This window comes from Eucyclogobius newberryi, unplaced genomic scaffold (genome assembly GCF_026437365.1).
Source record: "Eucyclogobius newberryi isolate DKJ021-1_F unplaced genomic scaffold, fEucNew1.0.hap1 SCAF_1, whole genome shotgun sequence".
Taxonomy (NCBI): Eukaryota; Metazoa; Chordata; class Actinopteri; order Gobiiformes; family Gobiidae; genus Eucyclogobius; species Eucyclogobius newberryi.
In genome coordinates, this window is record NW_027315723.1 from 37,389,417 (window position 1) to 37,408,486 (window position 19,070).

The 19,070-nt window shown below is 39.7% G+C and overlaps 1 protein-coding gene across 2 annotated transcripts; it reads left to right on the forward strand.

The window, feature by feature from the left end:
• The first annotated feature begins 969 nt into the window (after positions 1–969).
• Positions 970–18,861, forward strand: LOC140360251 (phospholipase B1, membrane-associated-like). Of its 2 annotated transcripts, none has more exons than XM_072445469.1 (42): positions 970–1,086; positions 1,675–1,728; positions 1,839–1,899; positions 1,974–2,008; positions 6,261–6,327; positions 6,393–6,447; positions 6,518–6,594; positions 6,768–6,825; positions 6,917–6,978; positions 7,050–7,125; positions 7,215–7,319; positions 9,964–10,029; positions 10,127–10,186; positions 10,328–10,402; positions 10,479–10,539; positions 10,625–10,683; positions 10,939–11,012; positions 11,090–11,133; positions 11,441–11,549; positions 11,717–11,768; positions 11,835–11,915; positions 11,988–12,053; positions 12,131–12,231; positions 12,502–12,583; positions 12,655–12,759; positions 13,100–13,195; positions 13,276–13,347; positions 13,438–13,515; positions 14,853–14,913; positions 14,994–15,052; positions 15,587–15,654; positions 15,726–15,769; positions 15,900–15,999; positions 16,070–16,121; positions 16,204–16,284; positions 16,361–16,426; positions 16,731–16,825; positions 16,902–16,983; positions 17,182–17,286; positions 17,364–17,459; positions 17,543–17,617; positions 18,562–18,861. In XM_072445469.1, the coding sequence occupies exons 1-42, from the start codon at positions 1,020–1,022 to the stop codon at positions 18,838–18,840; spliced, it is 3,261 nt and encodes a 1,086-aa protein (XP_072301570.1). In that variant the 5' UTR covers positions 970–1,019; the 3' UTR covers positions 18,841–18,861. The 2 variants fall into 2 exon arrangements, with proteins under 2 accessions (XP_072301570.1, XP_072301563.1); XM_072445462.1 differs by having other exon boundaries at positions 6,518–6,583; positions 6,754–6,825.
• Positions 18,862–19,070: the final 209 nt, after the last annotated feature.

Consider the following 19,070-nt stretch of genomic DNA (forward strand, 5'->3'; position numbering starts at 1 on the left):
ATATGTTAAACTAGTATTTTCTGAAATTATTGCAGGAACAGCACCATAATGTGTTGCATTAAAGGTGCATATTTTAATTATTGTACTTATCTGTTTACTAATTGCAGTTTAGATACTGAAATACTTTTAAAAGTATAAAAGTTTATGAGTTTATGTTCTTAAATTCAACCTTTGCCACACATCTGAATCCTTTCCTTCCAGCAAAGTTTGACCTCGGTCCCAGTGAGAGTTATTGACAGGTCTGCACACATAACAACAACATCAAAATAGGTTAGAAATGCAGTATTACTACATTTACAGCTTAATACTGTTTCTATTGTTATAACCATGTCTACTTGTATAGAAATGGGCAATGCATCAAAACTTTAGATAACATGTTTTATAGTACAACATGCTAGAAAAAGATCTGATTAAAAATAAAGAGAGTTATGTTGTAAAGTGATTCTTCACTTTGTGATTCATTTTTTGGGACATTTCGCAACCTCAGCTACATTTAAAGACATATTTTAACACAATTCTGTTGGATTGACATAATATCGCCTGACTATTTTTATCGATATATTAATATTTGTCAATATTGTCTACTACTATATGCCGTTGTGTCAAGGTTATTTGTCCTCACAGGGAAATGTGTCTTCTGTGTTTGACTCATTCTTTAATGCCATTCTTTCTCAGATCTGGAGCTTTTGTAATTTGTCAACAGTACATAAGAACGTGCAAACTCCACACTGACCTATAATTGAACCGAGGACTTTATTACTGTTAGCGCTAACTTCTTTTCTATCTGCCGACTGCTGCCAAGGTTATCAGTTACATATCACAGAGTCTACTCATATCAATCCTAATTTATTCTAATAGACTTTCACTTCGAGTGCAATTGATTTACCATTACACCTTTGAACAATGGGCAGGCCCCTCCCCCTGGGCACGTTTATGACATGTTCAGCACACACAGTATATATCCAACCATCTCTTAGAAACATCGTTAGGAGCGAGAGAAGACGAGTCGAGGATTTACAATGTCTGGGATGAGGATTGGTTTTCACCTGGGCTTGATCTCACTCCTGGGGCTCTCATGGACTGCAGGTTTACACACTTTTCAGTTTCTCTCTCATTTGTTGATTTAATGCATGTTATGACAATGATATTATTTTTTTTACCATGATGTTAATAGTTGAGTGTAACTGAACAACGGGGCAAAAACAAGAAATCTCAGAAGATATATGTTACAGAAATAGCAATATCACATATCACAAATTCTCCACATACTTTCTTAAAAAAGGAACGTGTTGGAGCCATAAAAGCAGAGAGAACTACATCGATCGCGATACTTTGACTTGTTTCAGCGCAGACAACATCGTAAATATAAAGTAGCTTCAATAACTCGACTCTCCACAAGTACTCCAATACTTATTTTGAGAAATCAATACTGTGATGACACTCCAATTCCACTACTATCCAAAAGGCCTCAAGCTGTCACGCCGCCGAATAAAAGAACAATTACCTCTCATTCAATTTAATCGATCTATGCAATGCACACAGCAGTATTTACATATTGTAAGTAACCATTCATTTATTTTTAAAAGTTCAAATACATTATCCAATTCTGACATTTTCTTTGGTGCCTTTCCTGAAGTTGTAACCATCTAATCATTGTCTTTGACCCTTTTTTAGTGATTGCCTTTCCTTGTGACCAGATGTTTACTTCTCCATCTCCCCCTGCAACAGGTGATTTTTGTCACGCATACATTTTAATTATTTTATTGTTGAAATGACGTCTGCATAAAAATATACAACGTTTATTATATCGCTGAATATATAAGCTGTTTTCATGGCAGTGGACGGCGTGCGGCCCTCAGATGTGGCTGTGCTCGCCTCCATTGGTCTGGACTCACACAGGTCTGTTATAAAACTGTCTCATTCACATGAGCAGGAAACATGAGAGGACTGATTATTACCATGTTTTTGTTCAGTCCAGAGCTGTCCAGCGTCTTATCAAGGCTCCAAGGTAAATCATACACCATTATCTTTACCATTTATCTTTAAGCATGATTATTCACTGCTATTATATTACCAATAATAAATGACAGTTTATGGACTATAGCAGACTTTAAAGAAAAACTAAACCTTGCATAATTTGTATTATCTTACTTAAAGATTATAGTCTTTGAACTGGGACTAAGTGAGAGTAAATCCTATACCACACTGCCAAATGAGATAAGTAATTGTTCAATGCAGATGTGTTTATACGGGTTAAGTCACATCTAATATATAGTGCATCCATCACTATTCCCATATTTTCTATGTTACAGCCTTATTCCAAAATTGATTAAATTCATTAATTGCCTCAAAATCTTATAAATAATACAACATAGTGACAATGTGTTGTTTGAATTCTTTGTAAATTTAATTCATTAATTTTCTATTGCTTGTACCCTTAGGGGTTGCAGGTGACTGGAGCCTGTCCCAGTGCCTTTGGGCTTTGGGCAGGGTTAACACATCTTTGCAAATACATTCAAAATTAAATTAATTTGATTGGAATTGAAAGGCACACACGTGTCTATATAAGGTCCCACAGCAAACTGATGCCAGAATAAGAATAAGAAAAGGTTTATATTCATTGCTAATGAACAGAACATAGGAACTTGCTTTGGTGATTCGGTGCAATATAAAACAATGAACAATAAATAAATAAAACAACCTATATAATAAAAAAGTAAAACAATTGAATCTGCTATAGGATAAAAAAATAAATAAAATAGGCTTACTATGTACACAAAATGTATAAATGAATTCACAGATGTAGTGCAGAAAATGAACAGTGCAGTGAGTGATTGATTAAATTATAGATAAAGTGACAGTGTGTGTGTTCATGAGTCCAACGGCCGAAGGAAAGAAACTGTTCTTGTGGAGGAAGGTTCTGGTCCGGATGGAGCGTAGCCTACCTGAGGGGAGTGGCCTCCTGCTGAGGGGAGTGGCCTCCTGCCTGAAGGGAGTGGCCTCCTGCCTGAGGGGAGTGGCCTCCTGCCTGAGGGGAGTGGCCTCCTGCCTGAGGGGAGCTGCTCAAATAGTCCAGGGTGAGAAGGGATCCGACCTGCTCGTCTCAGAGTCCTGGAGACGTACAGGTCCTGCAGAGATCGAAGTCTGCAGCCGATCAACTTCTCAGCAGAGGCACCATGCACTGTAATCTCTGTTTGTCCCTGGCTGTGGCTCCAGGGTACCGCACGGTGATGGAGGAAGTGAGGATGGACTCAATGATGGCCGTGTAAAACCATTATCTGCGCTGTCGCTGCTGCAGGAAGTACATCCTCTGCCGGGCATTCTTGATGAGGGAGCTGATGGTGGGCTCCCACCTGAGGTCCCGGGTGATGGTGTTGCCAAGGAAGCAGAGGGAGTCCACGGTGGTGATGGGCAGTCTGCGATAGTGAGGGGGGACTGGGGGGGCTGTGACTTTCCTGAAGTCCACGATAATCTCCACTGTCTTCTGGGCGTTGAACTCCAGGTTGTTACCGCTGCACCAGCCGGTCCACCTCCCTTCGGTAGACAGACTCATCCCCGTCCGAGATGAGCCAGATGAGGGTTGTGTCGTTCGCAAACTTGATCAGTTTTACGGCGTTGTGGCTGGAAGTGCAGCAGTTTGTGTACAGGGCGAAGAGCAGAGGGGAAAGTACATAGCCCTGTGGAGATCCTGTGCTTATAGTCCAAGTGTCAGAGCACAAACCAAGATATAAAGTCCAAGGAATTGTCTGAAGACCTCCAAGACAGGATTCTATCAAGGCACAGATCTGGAGAAGGTGACGAAGTTTGCAGCATTGAAGTTTCCTCTGAGCACAGTGGCTTCCATCATGCGTAAATGGAAAAAGCTTGGAAGCACCAAGACTATTTCCAAAACTGTGCCCGGCCAAACTGAGCAATCGGGGAGAAAGGCCTTTGACAGGGAGGTGAGCAAGAACCTGATGGTCACTGACCGATCCCCAGCATGTCTCTGTGGAGAGAGGAGAACCTTCCAGAAGAACAACTATCTCTGCAGCAATCAGGCCTGTGTGGTAGAGTGGCTAGACGGAAGCCACAGTCCGACTGGAGTTGGCAAAAATGCCCCTGAAGGACTCTCAGACCATGAGAAACAAAACTCTGCAAGCATTTCACTCAAAAATAACTCCGATATTTATACCATTCTGTGGTAAGTCCAGCCCATTGGGAGGAGCCTTCCTGAAGAGGAAAGAGTTGTTTGTTTCAACAGAAACTTACCCTCTTGGTATCTACCGAGCCTATTCAACCCTTTAATGGGCTATTAGTCTCCCCTTTGTCTTTGTGAGACCCTGGCTCAACCACCCTGAGTACCTGATTAGCATCTAAATGTCCTGGGCCTGGTCCTCTACCTCTCCAGGGGTTCAGTATACCATTGTAGACTACAGGAAGATTGAATCTTAGCCCTCCATTTCTGTTTAAAGAAGGTTTTTCTTTTTTAACAAAAATAGCTTCCTTAACTCCTCTTTCAAACCATCTTTTCTCCCTGCTTAAAATCTTCACCTCACCGTCTTCAAACGAGTGATTAGAGGCTTCAAGATGGAGATGTACGGTGCTCTGTGGTCCTGAACTTGTATTTCTTCTGTGCTGATAGAGCCTCTTGTGCAGAGGCTGTTTAGTCTCACCTATGTAACGTTCTTTACAACTTTCTTCACTGCATTGGATAGAATAAACTACATTGCTCTGTTTTTGAGTCGGCAACTTGTCCTTAGGATGAACCAGTTTTTGTCTTGAAGCCTCTAATCACTTGTTTGAAGACGGTGAGGTGAAGGTTTTAAGCAGGGAGAAAAAATGGTTTGAAAGAGGAGTTAAGGAAGCTATTTTTGTTAAAAAAGAAAAACCTTCTTTAAACAGAAACGGAGGTCTAAGGTTCAATCTTCCTGTAGTCTACAATGGGATCCTGAACCCCTGGAGAGGTAGAGGACCAGGACCAGGACATTTAGATGCTAATCAGGTACTCAGGGTGGGTGAGCCAGGGTCTCACAAAGACAAAGGGGAGACTAATAGCCCATTAAAGGCTTGAATAGGCTCGGTAGATACCTAGAGGGTAAGTTTCTGTTGAAACAAACAACTCTTTCCTCTTCAGGAAGGCTCCTCCCAATGGGCTGGACTTACCACAGAATAGTATAAATATCGGAGTTCTCGACCTAAATTCTTTTATTGACAATGACTCTTGGATGAGAGTCGAAGCGTCTATATTTTTTCTAACTGAGTCCAGATGACTACAACTGAAGCTTTTTCTACTTCTTTCTTGTTGTCATTATGGGGGATTGTATGTAGAATTCTGAGAAAAATAAAGAATTTAATCCATTTTGGAATAAGTGGGAAAAGTAAATACTTTCCTTATGCCCTTTATATGCCATTAATGTCCCATCTGGACATCCCTACATTTACCCAGTTACAACATGAATACATTTAAAAAAAAATTATAATGTTTTTACGACACTTTGATATTTAATTGTAAAGCACATCTATTTTTACACATTATTTAATTGAATGGAAATATAACCAATGTTTAAGCGCTAAACTTTATTTACAGTAACCTTATTTAACCAGCCATTCTTTCAAGCCACTTTCAAACTTTAGCCCATTTAAAGGTGCATTATGCAACTTTCTTTCTGTGACCCATTTCATTGCTTTGCATGAAATGTTTCACAGTATAGCATTAACCTTACGTCTCACAGAGTGAAGTCACAAGCCAAATCTGTGGAGAAGTATTCAAGAGCAACAAAAACACTTAAATAAAAAAATGATCATTTTAATATCATGCCGTGGAACATTCCAGGCAAAGCACGGGCAAGCGTCATAAAAGTGACATCGTGCACCTTTAACTTAAAGTGCATATGGCAGGTTCTCATGTTTTTCTAATTACGTTTTGGTACTCTTAGTTTGAAGGGTTTTAGTGATAAATATATATTATAGTTTTACAGCTGTCAATTTGCAGTTTGTGAAGAATATAAAAATAAAAGTAAAAAGATGACAGGAAGTAGTGCTGAGTTGTAAAACTGTCATCAATTAGAAAGGTTACATCCAAAACGCAGGGACAATTTACACGCAACACAGTGCAGTCAGTTTAAACAAACATTTAGTTAACAACATTTTCAAACCGAGTAAAGATAGGCCACATTTTTTGTAAAATGTTAGATATAATCATGTTCACTGTGTCTTATGCAATGTCTAATTTGTATCACTGTATATAAGGTAAAATGAGCCATTGTCTCTTTTTCTCTCAGAGCTGATGAGTTTGTTCAGCCCGTCTCTGCTCGGCCCATTCTCTGACCCTCCACCCTTGGCCCACAGGTAAAGTGCAAATAAAACATTAGTGCATTAAGTGCATGAGCGGTAGAGTTATCTTGTGTTTACAGTTCACAGATGATAGAACAGGCAAAGGACGTTTCCCTCCAGCTCCAGGACAAACAGGTAAATGACTTACTTATCACTTTAGACATAACTGTATTTGGCTTTTCATAAAACCTGTGTGTGTTTGCAGGATTTCTGGAAACTGGTGCTGGTCTTTGTTCAGATAGATCATCTCTGTGCGTGTGAGCAGCAGCAGGTAATGAAAACCTCATGGCGTTAAGTTCACTGCGTGTCGAAAAACTCACAAGAGAAAGAGAGAAGAAGAGGAAAATAGAAACTGCCGTCCACTCCTGAAGCTTTTGTCATTTTGTGAAGACTTCACGTACCTGCATATTTCCTCTCTTTCATGTGATTTTGTCTGTTTAGGCCTCGTCTTCAACCACAGTCGATGAAACTGTTGAAATGGTGGATGAAGCTTTAAAGTTACTCCAATCCCAGGTATTAAATGACCTTACATTATCAGTTCTGATCTTGTGGATATTTTTGCACACATCATAAATTACTTAAAAGCTGATGTTGTGGTGTCCAGCTAAAGAAGACCATTGTCAGTGTTGCATTGTGGGATGGAGAACAAGCCAGTCACCAAAACAGGTCAGAAAAATATCGCCACAGCAATGAAATGTTCAAAGATAATTTAATCTGAAGAGTATCTTTGTCGACAGGAATTGTCTTTGTTCTGGGACTGACCGAGAGGAAGAGGCCAAGCTTGTGAGAGCGACGCACACTTTTGCTTTGCAGGTTTGATGTCTTGATCTCGAGTTTGGATTCTGTTGATGACGTTTCTTGAGCTGTAACTCTCCGATGTGTGTCGCGTGTTTTGCGTGTAGAGGTCTCTAGGTGAACTGCTGGAGAGGAAGAGTTGGTTTCACAAAGAGGATTTCACTGTGGTTCTCCAGGATTCGCCGCTGGGCAGAGAGACTCTTTCTGCAGCTGTGAGTCAAAGCAAAAAGCACTTAATTGTCTTACTAGACTTGTGTCAGTGATGTAGTAAGTGAATGATACTAAAAAGGGGACATGTTATCTAAAGTAAACTTTTCTATGTCTTTTACCTCATCAAGAATTTACTGAGTCATACATAAAAGAGTAAAAAAAACCTGTCACGTAGCAAATTTTCAGCAAAAAATAATAAACAATTCTGCTGCTTTCAAGAGGCAGATTTTCTCATTTTCCCCATTTTCTCAATTTTCAAAAAGGAATTCAGTGGGCCTTTTTCTAGTTTCAAGCTGTTTCTGATCAATATTGCAGTTTTTACAATGAACTAAATTTCCAATAATATAGTTTAATTCTAAATCCTGGTAAAAAATGAAAAAAGCACGTGATGCCCTTTTCGAGTTCATTTGTATCGCTCTGACAAATTTGATCTCACTGTGTCATAGAGCTGGTATTGAGGGTAAATAGTGTTTTCAATAAATACTCTCAATTTCTGATCATCATAATAACATATAGTCAATGAATAAACGCTAACAACCATTTAACTTATGTATAATGTAATTTTTGAAAGCCAAGAATGTCATCAGAAACAATACCAAATATAGCCGTAAGCGGCAATGATCGGCCCTCGCCACGCCGCCGCCACGCCGCAAGAGGAGGGGGCGCTAACGCGCCCCAATTGTCCTTTTATTACATCTACTGCTGAATCTGTGACGCTGTCACATCTTCTCCCCTTTGTTTTACCATCAAAAAGCAATTTTATTTTGAATTCTTGGCAAAATGTGCGGCTTTGCCGCACAGACACCGTGACTCTTAGAATAAAAATGTGGATAACTTTTGATGGTCCACCCTTGAAGATGAGTCTCACCAAATTTCAGGTTAATATGTCTAACGCCCTAAGAGGAGTTCGTGAAAGTCTAAAGTGTAAACATGTTCTGGCGATTTCCCCATTGGAATAACATGGAAGGTTTCGGTCATCGTTACGGCAAAGCCATAACAATTATGACATGGGTTTCATTGACTTTTTTGATGGGGCCAAAATTGAGTCGTGCGTAAAATTTCATATAATTTCGCAAAACTAAATATTTAACCTCCATATAAAATCTGTAGGGGGCGCTGTGGCTCCAAATTAATTTATTTCACTTCAAGTAGGTTTAGGGCAAAGAGTTTAACAACTGATTCTAATTTGACGCAATTCGGACTTTATCTGCGCAAACGGCAGAAATGTTAAATTTGGGAGATTTCTGAAATTCTTGCTACAGTTTGCGGCTTTGCAAGAGTCCGTGACAGGTATCAATGTAATTTGGATAACTTTTGATGTCCCACTCCTCAGTAGCATTTTCACCAAATTTCAGCTTTTTAGGGCCAACGCCCTGGGAGGAGTTCGTAAAAGTAAGACGTTTGGAAAAACTCCAAAGTCATGTTTAGCCATTTTTGAAGCAATATGGCCGACATTTGGTTGGGCGGACGGCGTTGCCGTAATAATATTTTTTACTTCTCTTGTCACCATCTACCTCTGCGCCAAATTTCATGATTCTACGATCAGATTTTTTTTGGGTCATTTCCCATCTCTCAATGCATTTTTGGTACATTTGGGGGCGCTGACGCGCCAATTTTTTTAATTTTAGAAAAAGGAAATAGCCAGAATGTAGAGAGGCACGATTTTTAGAGGTGTGAACATTTTTGTGACTTTTCGTCAATGTTCACTGGGTGAGAAGAAGAAGAAGAAGAAGAAGAAGAAGAAGAAGAAGAAGAAGAAGAAGAAGAAGAAGAAGAAGAAGAAGAAGAAGAAGAAGAAGAAGAAGAAGAAGAAGAAGAAGAAGAAGGAAGAGAAAGAAGAGAAAGAAAGGAAGGAAGGAAGGAAGGAAGGAGGGAAGGAAGGAAGGAAGAATATTCCGATGCGAAAACAATGTTTCCCATTTTTCAAATATCATAAACTACATTTTCGGAAAGCGCTCGCGCTTTCCTACCTCATGGTGTGGGTCCCTGGTCACTGACGGGTACTTTCATTAATTTTGAGTGGGCTCCGCCCACTTTGTGTTTTTGGCCCTCTATACAGTAATAATGTTCATTTTTTGCATTACATGCTTATATGCACGGAACATGCAAGAGATGGGGAACGTATTCGTGAGCTACTTAGCGCAAATGAGTGCTTTATATGGGGATTTAAAGTGCTCGTTTAGTGCGTACTTTTGCACGGGCTTTGCCCGTTTACAACGGTAAAGTTCCATTTTCCTACTACTAATTAGTATGCACGGGGCGTGCGCACTTTCGCAGCCGTGCTTCGCACGGCCTTACGAGATTAATAGGCCTCTCGCCAGCTTGTGGCGCTCGGGCCTAATTACCAGTACCACCAGTTAAATGTGTTTCTTTCAAAAACATGCAGCTAAATGACTCATAATAGGTCATTTCCAGTTTAAAAATATAAAGAAATATATTCTTAATCCTCAACCCAGTTTTGCAGATAGTCCAAGACAGTCTGATCAAGTTTTCAGTATGATGTATGTATTAATATAGAGCACTTGTTCTTCCATATAAACAATGATTACAATGCTCAAAGAATAATCTCGATCTCTACTTGTTCAAACTGCACTGAATATATCATTTATCTTTGTCCACACTGTATTTTGTTTGTTATTTAATCAGAGCGGTGCGTCTCTTTCTGACTCATTCCACATGGATAAGCTGCTGGTTCAAATGTGGACAGAACTGGTGAGTTAGTTTTGGACGGCGTGTACGCGTCCTGTGAACATACACGCCATTGTTTCCTACGATGACACATGGAGACAATGTATGGCTTGTTTCGCAGCTGCAGCCTACACTTGACAAGCCGAAACAAGAGGACATCGCTCTGCCCTGTCCCTCTGAGGTGAGAAACTGGACGCTGCCCTTCACACAGAGACATCCTGTACAGTACTGTCAAATGGCTTTAAGTTACTATCGCTACTATTACTCACTGATGTGTGTACTACCTGTGTGTTTGTCATCTCGTACTTTCTCCGTCCTCAAGCTCCGGCCCTTTTTGAGGACGCCTGCAAACTCCTATTTAAAGGAAAACGATGATCTGTTTCTGCTACTTGAGCCAGTGAGTGGTTGAAATGTCAGCTCTAAACGCCTCAGTGTTGGTTACAATAATTGGATTAATACAAGTTTTTGATCAGATTACAGGGACAGAGATGCCATGTGTGGACTTCAGCCCATCGTCTTCAGTGCCAAACTCAGGTAAGATACATTGAGAGGATGGGTCCCTAGGTTTACAGAAGTATATAAGTAATATGAATGTTTTGGTTGTGGATGATCGCTTTAGTGCATGAGCTGAGACCTGGAGATATCAAAGTGGTGGCTGCCATGGGAGACTCTCTGACTGTGAGTATTTCTCTAGGATTGTAGCTAAACTAAAAGTTTCAACCTTGATCATAGTTTGTTCTTTCCTCCCTATTATCACAACATTATCAATGCAACTACAACTTCTAATACCACCATATTATATGCAAATCTGAAACCAAATGGCAAACTGAATGTTACAGTTATCAAATGTAAAAATGGCATTATGTACTTTAAACAGTATTATACAACATAATATTCAATATTGCTTCCAAATATTTAACATTTAAATCAAAGGCAGGAAATGGTGTGGGGTCAAATGCAAACAACCTACCGGACGTCCTGACCCAGTACAGAGGCCTGTCCTGGAGGTTAGTGCCAGTTCAATGAGCATTCTTGTGTCATCTGGAATACAAACTCTATCAGGCTTTTGTTTTTTGTTTTTCAGCATTGGAGGAGATGAAAACCTGACCAGTGTCACCACATTGCCCAGTAAGATGTGATATGATACATTAATTATAAATATACCGGTACATGAAAAAGTAAATCAAGTCAACAAGATGCGAATGCAGAGAGACTAGGATGAGTTAGACAGGGTGTTGAAGAGGTGAAGATGGTGAGACTGAGGGTTGTTGTGGAGGGATGTGACACGTTGCTGAAAAAAGCAAGTTGAATAGGGTGTAACATTTCTTTGAAGAGGTGACAGGAGGAAGGAACAATAATTTACTTGTTATTTCCACACAAAAAAAAATACTTTTGTTTCCTTTCATTAATGTTCACATTGTTTTTTTTTTGGCAGACATCTTGAAGCACTTTAACCCTGGTCTGAAGGGCTTCTCTCAGGGCACCGGCAGACAGGACAGTGCTCAGGCCTCTCTGAACCAGGCTGTAGCTGGGGCCACAAGCGTGTGAGTCTCACTCATGTTCTGTGTCATATGTCTCCTGTACTGCAGGTCACGTCTTCTATTAGTGTAATAGCTTTAGTTCAACCATCCTTCTCATATCAAATGTACCGGCCTGTGGTCCATAATATATTATGCACATGGATGTAATATGACATCATTCTCTTGTCTAGGAGTTTGCTGAAACAGGTTCAAACTCTAGTGAAACGGATGAAGAATGACTCGGTAAAGCCCCACACTTACTGTATATTATTTTGTCGTGGTCCTAACCTTTCTTTAATCGATTCTTAGAGAATCAATTTTACAGAGGATTGGAAGGTGATCACTGTTTTTATTGGGGGAAATGACCTGTGTGACTTCTGCAAAAACTCTGTAAGTACTTTGAATAAATTATAATTGTCATTTTGCTGAGGCAGCTCCTTCATTTCCCGTTATTGCTTACAGCTGTTGTATTCAGCGGAAACGTACATCAAAAATGTGCGAGAAACCCTGGATTACCTTCACAAAGAGGTAAAACTCCACTGTGTTCTTTGTGCTTAATGGCTATATGATGTTCGTCATTACTGATCACAAAGTTTGTGTTTTAGGTTCCCCGTAGTTTGGTGAATCTAGTGGAGCCTCTTCACATTGTGCCGCTCAGAGAAATGCACTTAGACACTTCACTGAAATGTCCCACGTGGCTCGTGAAGTGGGTATTATTTCAAGTGTGTAATATTATCATATACAGATCAAATATTCTAAATAAAAGATACATATTTCTTAGTTTAAATTCAAGAAAATTATGTTTTGAGCTGTCATGTACGATCATGTCAAAAATGGCATCGTATAATAAAGTACTCTATGCAGTATTGTAGTATACAACGCTCTGCTTTTGGCTTTAACAAATATTTGAAAGTGTTAATTACAAAAATGTGTAATTACTGCGTTTATAGCGTTTGATGGTATTCCTCTCCCACAGCATCCTTTGCCCTTGTGTGATTCTGCCAAAAGGCAATTCTGCCACTGTGAACCAACTGCAGACTCTGAATAGAAACTATCAGGTAGAAACGCACCTAACATCACGTACGTACATTGTATAGTTGTTGTATGTTCCTCATTCTTGTGTGTTTAGACTGCTCTGCACGAGCTGGTGGAGTCTGGCCGCTACGACACTCGCTCAGACTTCACTGTGGTGGTTCAGCCGTTCTTCAGGGAGATAGTGATCCCCAGACTGTCTGTAAGTCACAGCTGTGGCACAAACTTTTATACTTTCACTACAGTATTTAAAATCAACGTTAAACTTTCACTGTATGTTTATAAAATAGTGACAATTATAAATTATAAATGATAATGTATAATATCAGTAAACCATTAGTTTCCTTGGTGTCAGAGCTTAATTTGTCTTTGCTCTTCTTTATCTGTCAGTATCATGTTTGTAATAACCCCATAAAAACCCCATTTTTAAATACGTCACTTCCCACTGTTGCCAGCAGAGGGTGTCAGACATCTATTCATACAGCCAATCTTCTGTAGTGAGATTTAATGCCCTTTAACTCAGATTATGATGTTTTTTTCAGGACGGCCGACCGGACCGTTCATATTTCAGCCCTGACTGTTTCCATTTAAGCCAAAAAGCACAAACCTTAATGGCCCGGGCTCTGTGGAACAACATGGTGTGACTACAATTTATCTGGTTTTAACGCACTTGTTGTGTTGTAAAATTGGCAAATTTCAATATTTTGCTTCTTTCCAGCTAGAGCCGCTGGGCAATAAAACCACCAAACAAGATTTTACGATAGATATTGAACTTAAATGTCCAACAAAGGTAATAGAAAAGACAAAAGTCATTAGAATATATTTAAGGATGGCAGATAATGATAATGATAATGATAAATGATGATGTATTCCTCTTTAGACATTGCCATACATCAGAACATACAACAACAGTGACTACATGTACTCAGGCCCCCCTCCAACCCCTGGGCCTATTACCGTAAGTACTGTAATGTGTGTGTGTGTTTTTTTTAATTTGTCTGCAAACAGGGCCTGAATTCTCCAGTATGTTTGCATGCGTGGTCTTGAGATGTTTTAGATGTTTGTATTCACCATTGTTCAGAAGGTTCAATCTTTGTGGGAGACCTTGGGGGTCCGAGACGTGCCGAAAGCCGCCCCCACCATCTGGAACATGGACTGACTACAGAAATTCAATCCTCTGCTAATTTGCATTTCCATAATATGATCTTTATTATTTATGTTTCTATTGTAATATAACGTGTCTATGAGTAAGTCCGTGTATTATTTTTTTTATTATCATTATAATTAAAGATGCACTTTGTAACTTTTCTGGTGGTGGAGGATTTATATATCCAAACTTCAGTTGCCCCTTGATGTGTAAACAAAAAATGGTATCTCTATCTTGCCTGCATCTGGAGTTTTAATGCCAGTAAAGATGCCACATGTGCCAATTTTTGCTAATTTTCGCTATTTATCGAACTTCAACGGGCTATTTCTCAAAAACTGCAGGGATTTGGTTTGTGGAACTTTTTTCATGTTACCTCAAGTATTTGGCTTTAAGAAAACACCAAAAGAAAGTATCCCCCATAATGTTGCTACGGAATCCACTTTCCAGCCACTTTTCTGTCTTCGGCAAATGGCCTAATATTATTGCTTGGGATTTAGAATGGCATTAAACTTATCCAGCTTGCATTTGTTCAATGACAAGAGTTTTTGTTGCTCAAAAAATACAGTGAAAATATACAGTTTTGTTGTAACCCTGCACATGTAGCGTCCGCTGTTGTCTCCATGGAGATAGATGCGTTTCATGCCATACTGTGGAACATGCTAGGCACAGCAATAATAAGCTGGTGATGGACCCGCCACAAGAAGTTACATAGTGCATCTTTAAAGCAACACTGTTTTCATGCCAGCAGAGTACAGAGTAGTCTTAAATAAATGATGTATTTCAGAATTATAGGAGGTGTTTTCAGTAAATGTTTCACTAATAATCCACAAATGCCATACTTACAATTATGTGGCACCATGCAAGAACCCGACAACCCACAAAACATTACACAAAAGGAAGATAATAAGATAAGGTATGTCATCATAGTTATATCTCAGTTTTTTTTAAATGTAGGTTGTCAGGTTCATGCATGGGGCCACAGAATGTATTAATGACAAGGATCCTTATTCACCCATCTTTTCACAACACAAACACAATCTATTCACCACTTTCACATTTAATCTGACCAATTCTACACATTACAAGCCTATAAAAGGATATCATTTCTATCTTTAATATTGTAATTCCTTAAATATCTTTCTCGTCAGAACTGGGGCAGTGATTTCTCATGTGTGGACCTTGCTCCGTCCGCCCCTTTGCCCACGTCAGGTGAGACAGACTTTATGACATTTACTGTGCAGTGGCTGAACACACCATCTAATGATATCTGTGTTTTATACCATGTTCAGTGCACAAACTCAGACCTGCCGACATCAAGGTGGTGGCGGCGCTCGGAGATTCCGTCACAGTAAGATGTTTGTTAAGATTTGTGGCGAGGCAGAGGTGGAGGAAGTAAAAGTACTGCTTCAATATTGTTGGGAGGTCAAAATATTTAGATTCTATTGGAACTATGTGCTCAATGTAGCCAGGTTTGGTGCTGAAGTACTAAAAATAAACCTATTCCTAATACAACTATTCGTATTTTATTCATGCTATTTTGCCATATTTTATTAATCATTCTAAAAAATAAAAATGAAGAAAATCAATGAATCTTTACTACGTCTGTACTTTTTCTATCAGCGACTCAAATAAAACACATATGATTCAATTAAATCATAATCAATAATAATAATTCAAAATAAATTAAAGCCAAAGCATGTTGACATTTTGCGTTCAATATCTACATATAACGTTGCTTCCAGTTCTGCCATACAATACATGGAGGTGAACCAGTTTTAAACCCGTGTTGTGCAAACCATATGTATTCTGACTATAGTGTGCTTATTGTGACCTTTAGCAAGACACTACACCAATGCAGCATGTTTTTGTTGTCTTCTCACAGGCTGGCGTTGCCGCTAAAGCCAAGAACTTGTTAGAACTGAGTAGACAGTACAGAGGCGTGTCGTGGAGGTAACATCAAACAGAAAACCATGTCCTTATTGTCTTCATTATTGTGGTTTTGAAAATAACTGTTTTTGCAGCATTGGAGGCGATGCAAGTTTAGAGACAGTGACCACATTACCAAGTACGTTTTGTACCCATGAATACGTTTGTATAGTATATCTCTGCTTTTCCAATTGACTCGAGAGAATAGTCAGGCTTGTGTCATTGTTATTGTTGTGTATGATCTCCAAATTCAAACTCTCTCTTTCTAGACATCTTAAAGAAGTTCAACTCCAATCTAACGGGTTTCTCAGTTGGTCAGCTGGCAACAAGGAAGGGCTTCAACATGGCCGGCCCCGGGGCTAAGTCTGTGTATGTAAAGGCAGCACAGCACAATTCACATCACGGTTTACACAACTAACAACTTACTGTTCGCCTATAGAGATATTCAAACACAAGTGGAAGCTCTGGTCAAGGCCCTCAAGAACAACAAGGTACATTTGACCCGCACGTTACATTCATATCGCCTCGTATGTATTAATAAAGCGCTAATGTGTTGTATGTGATAAACCGCAGGAGGTGAATTTTGAACAAGACTGGAAGCTGGTGACGATATTTGCGGGGGAAATGGACCTTTGTAACTACTGCCTCGATCAAGCAAGTCCCTCAAATAAACAGCAAATCACCAAATGATTGCACTTTCCACCATTAATGTTTACTGTTGTCTCTGCAGTACAACCTCACAGCCAAAAATTTCAGCCACAACCTGGAGAAAAGCTTGGAGCTGCTTTATCAAAGCGTAAGTGATATCAATGTTAAAGGTGCATTGTGTAACTTTTAGGGTCCGCAAACTGCTCGTCTCCATGAAGATGTTATTGCTTAGCCTAGAGGTATGACATTATGTGCATTTAACCAGACGTTAGAAGAAATACCTTGAAAAACACTCTTTCTATGAGCGGAGCCGCCTCTCCACAGATCTGACCCGGCTTGGTGATACATTTAGGAGCATTCTGTGGCGAAAAGCAGGTGTCGGACTGCTCCAGACAAGTTACACAGTGCGCCTTTATCGTCTTGTGCTGATGGTTGGATGTGCGTTTCTGTAGGTGCCTCGCGTGTTGGTTAATGTTGTCCAGGTTTTGCAAATCGATCCTTTGCAAACCGTTCAGAGAAACACACTTGGCTGTTCCCTGCTGCAAAGGTATACTATTTTTCTATCCTCATTTGAATTACTCGTAGGAAACCGTGCTTAGTGAAGTTTGTTTTTTCCTCTCCAGGACGCAGTGCCCGTGTGTCGTGAACCCATCCACAAACTCCCCCGAAATAGAAGAGATCAAACGGATCAATCGTGAATATCAGGTAAGGCTTTCTCCATTGCTGCAGTGTAAAAGTTGAAAAGTAATAGTACTACTTTTACACAGTGCATGTTTGTCTACACGGATTAGAGCATGTGTTTGTTAGTTGTAACTGTGGCACCGTTTCTATATGTGGTGGTTAGTCGAATAGAATAGAAAAAGCTCCACATCCTTTGACTAATTCAATTCATGTTCTTTTCAGGCCGAACTCGAGTTTCTTCTATCTAGTGATCGATTTGAAGGGAAAGAAGACTTCGCTGTGGTCCTCCAGCCATTTTTACACAATTACTTTCTCCCATACATCGGCGTAAGGAGCATTCACAACCAAACACTTGAGTTTTTATGTCGATTGTACCTGCATCTTGTTCGTCATCCACTTTGCAGGAGGGAGAAGTGGACACCAGCTTCTATTCCCTGGACTGCTTCCACCGGAGTGAGCGGGCGCAGGCGGAGATGGCCATAGCGCTGTGGAATAATATGGTAAGATCCAAATAACTGCCAGACCGTTAGAATAGAAGTCACTCTGAGGTGTCTAAAGTTGTTTGTTCGTTTGTCTTGAACAGCTTGAGCCTGTAGGAAGGAAGACTGAGTTTAACGACTTCACCCACGACCGCTCCAAGATTCACTGTCCCACACAGGTACGGCAAGTTTAATGATTATATTATGATGATAGTTTTGTCAGAGAAAACACATGCTGGAAGGTGCTACTGACAGTAATAAAGTACAAAGGTAAGTACTGTACACAAGTAACACTTTCAGGCATCTATACTTTACTCAAGTACATTTTTGAGTGGATATTTCTTAGTTTTACTTTGCTACATCCGAAAGCAAGTATCGGTACTTTCTACGCCTTTCTACGCGTTTTTTAACAGGACTGAAAAGTAAAAAGTACTTTCCGTATGGTTTGAAGTGGGACTTTCTAGCATGTTAGTATTGAAATCCTGCATGAAGGTTTTGAGTTCAGGCGTTGAGCAAACTAAAATCTAAATTAAATGAGATTCAGCCGCTGCTGTTGACCAAACATCTTCACACTTCTTTATCAAAATTACTACATTTGACACTTAATAGTTCTCAAAATCTGTGGGAAACACTTTTTTTTACATTTTTAAAGGGGTACTTCAATACGTATGTGTGAGTATTAAAGCAATTTTAGTCATATTTTGCTCCTTTATCTGTATTTTTACCCAAGTAACCGAACTAGTACTTATTCCACCAGTATAGGACATTTATGATAAGCTTTTATAATTTTCTGCACTCACTTAAAGGCGCTGTACTTAATTTTTACTGTCCAAAAAACATGAAAAACAGAACTAGTTCATCTCTTTGCAGCAGTTCAAATGTATCTCTCCCTCTCCCAACGCCAACGCACTCATAGCACCCTAATTGTTCACTACGATGAGTTTGTAAGAGCACTCCCTGGTTCACAGTATATATAATTAGATGCAGACAGCAAACAGAGGTCTCTTTTTCACCCCATCAACTGATTTTTAAATACATCTGCACTTTATGACGTGAAAAGGCCAATTTAAATATTCAAACTCTCCACGTGAATAAGTGGATTAACATTTGACTCCCCTCACAGACAAACCCCTTCATCTTCACCAAAATGAACAGTTTGCCTGAGCTTCATGCCACAGAACAGCCCACCACACAGGTCACAGTCTCCTCTGGGACCACCTCTACTACGGCCCCCACCCCTCCAGTGACAGGGCCCCAGCCGCAGTGCCCTTCCGTCCTGCCCGTGTGGGTCCCAGTGCTGGCCGCCGTGGGGAGTCTGCTGGTTGGGTTTGTAGCGGCCTGGGTAATTTGTTCATGTGTAAAGAAAAACAAAAGCGTGACTATGAACGGAACCAGCTTTTAGATCGTCGCCATTTGTATTTGTAAAAAAGTTTATTTATAAAAAAATGTTGTATTGCAGTAATTTTTTTATACGTTTGTCATGATCTGTCTGTATTTATTGACAAAAATAAATAAATGGAAATACCCTTCAAAATAAGAGTGGATTATTAAAACAAACACTTCAAATTGTGGTGTTTAACAAATCAAGTTTATGGTTGAACAAAACATCTTCATAAGGCCATCACAAAAAAA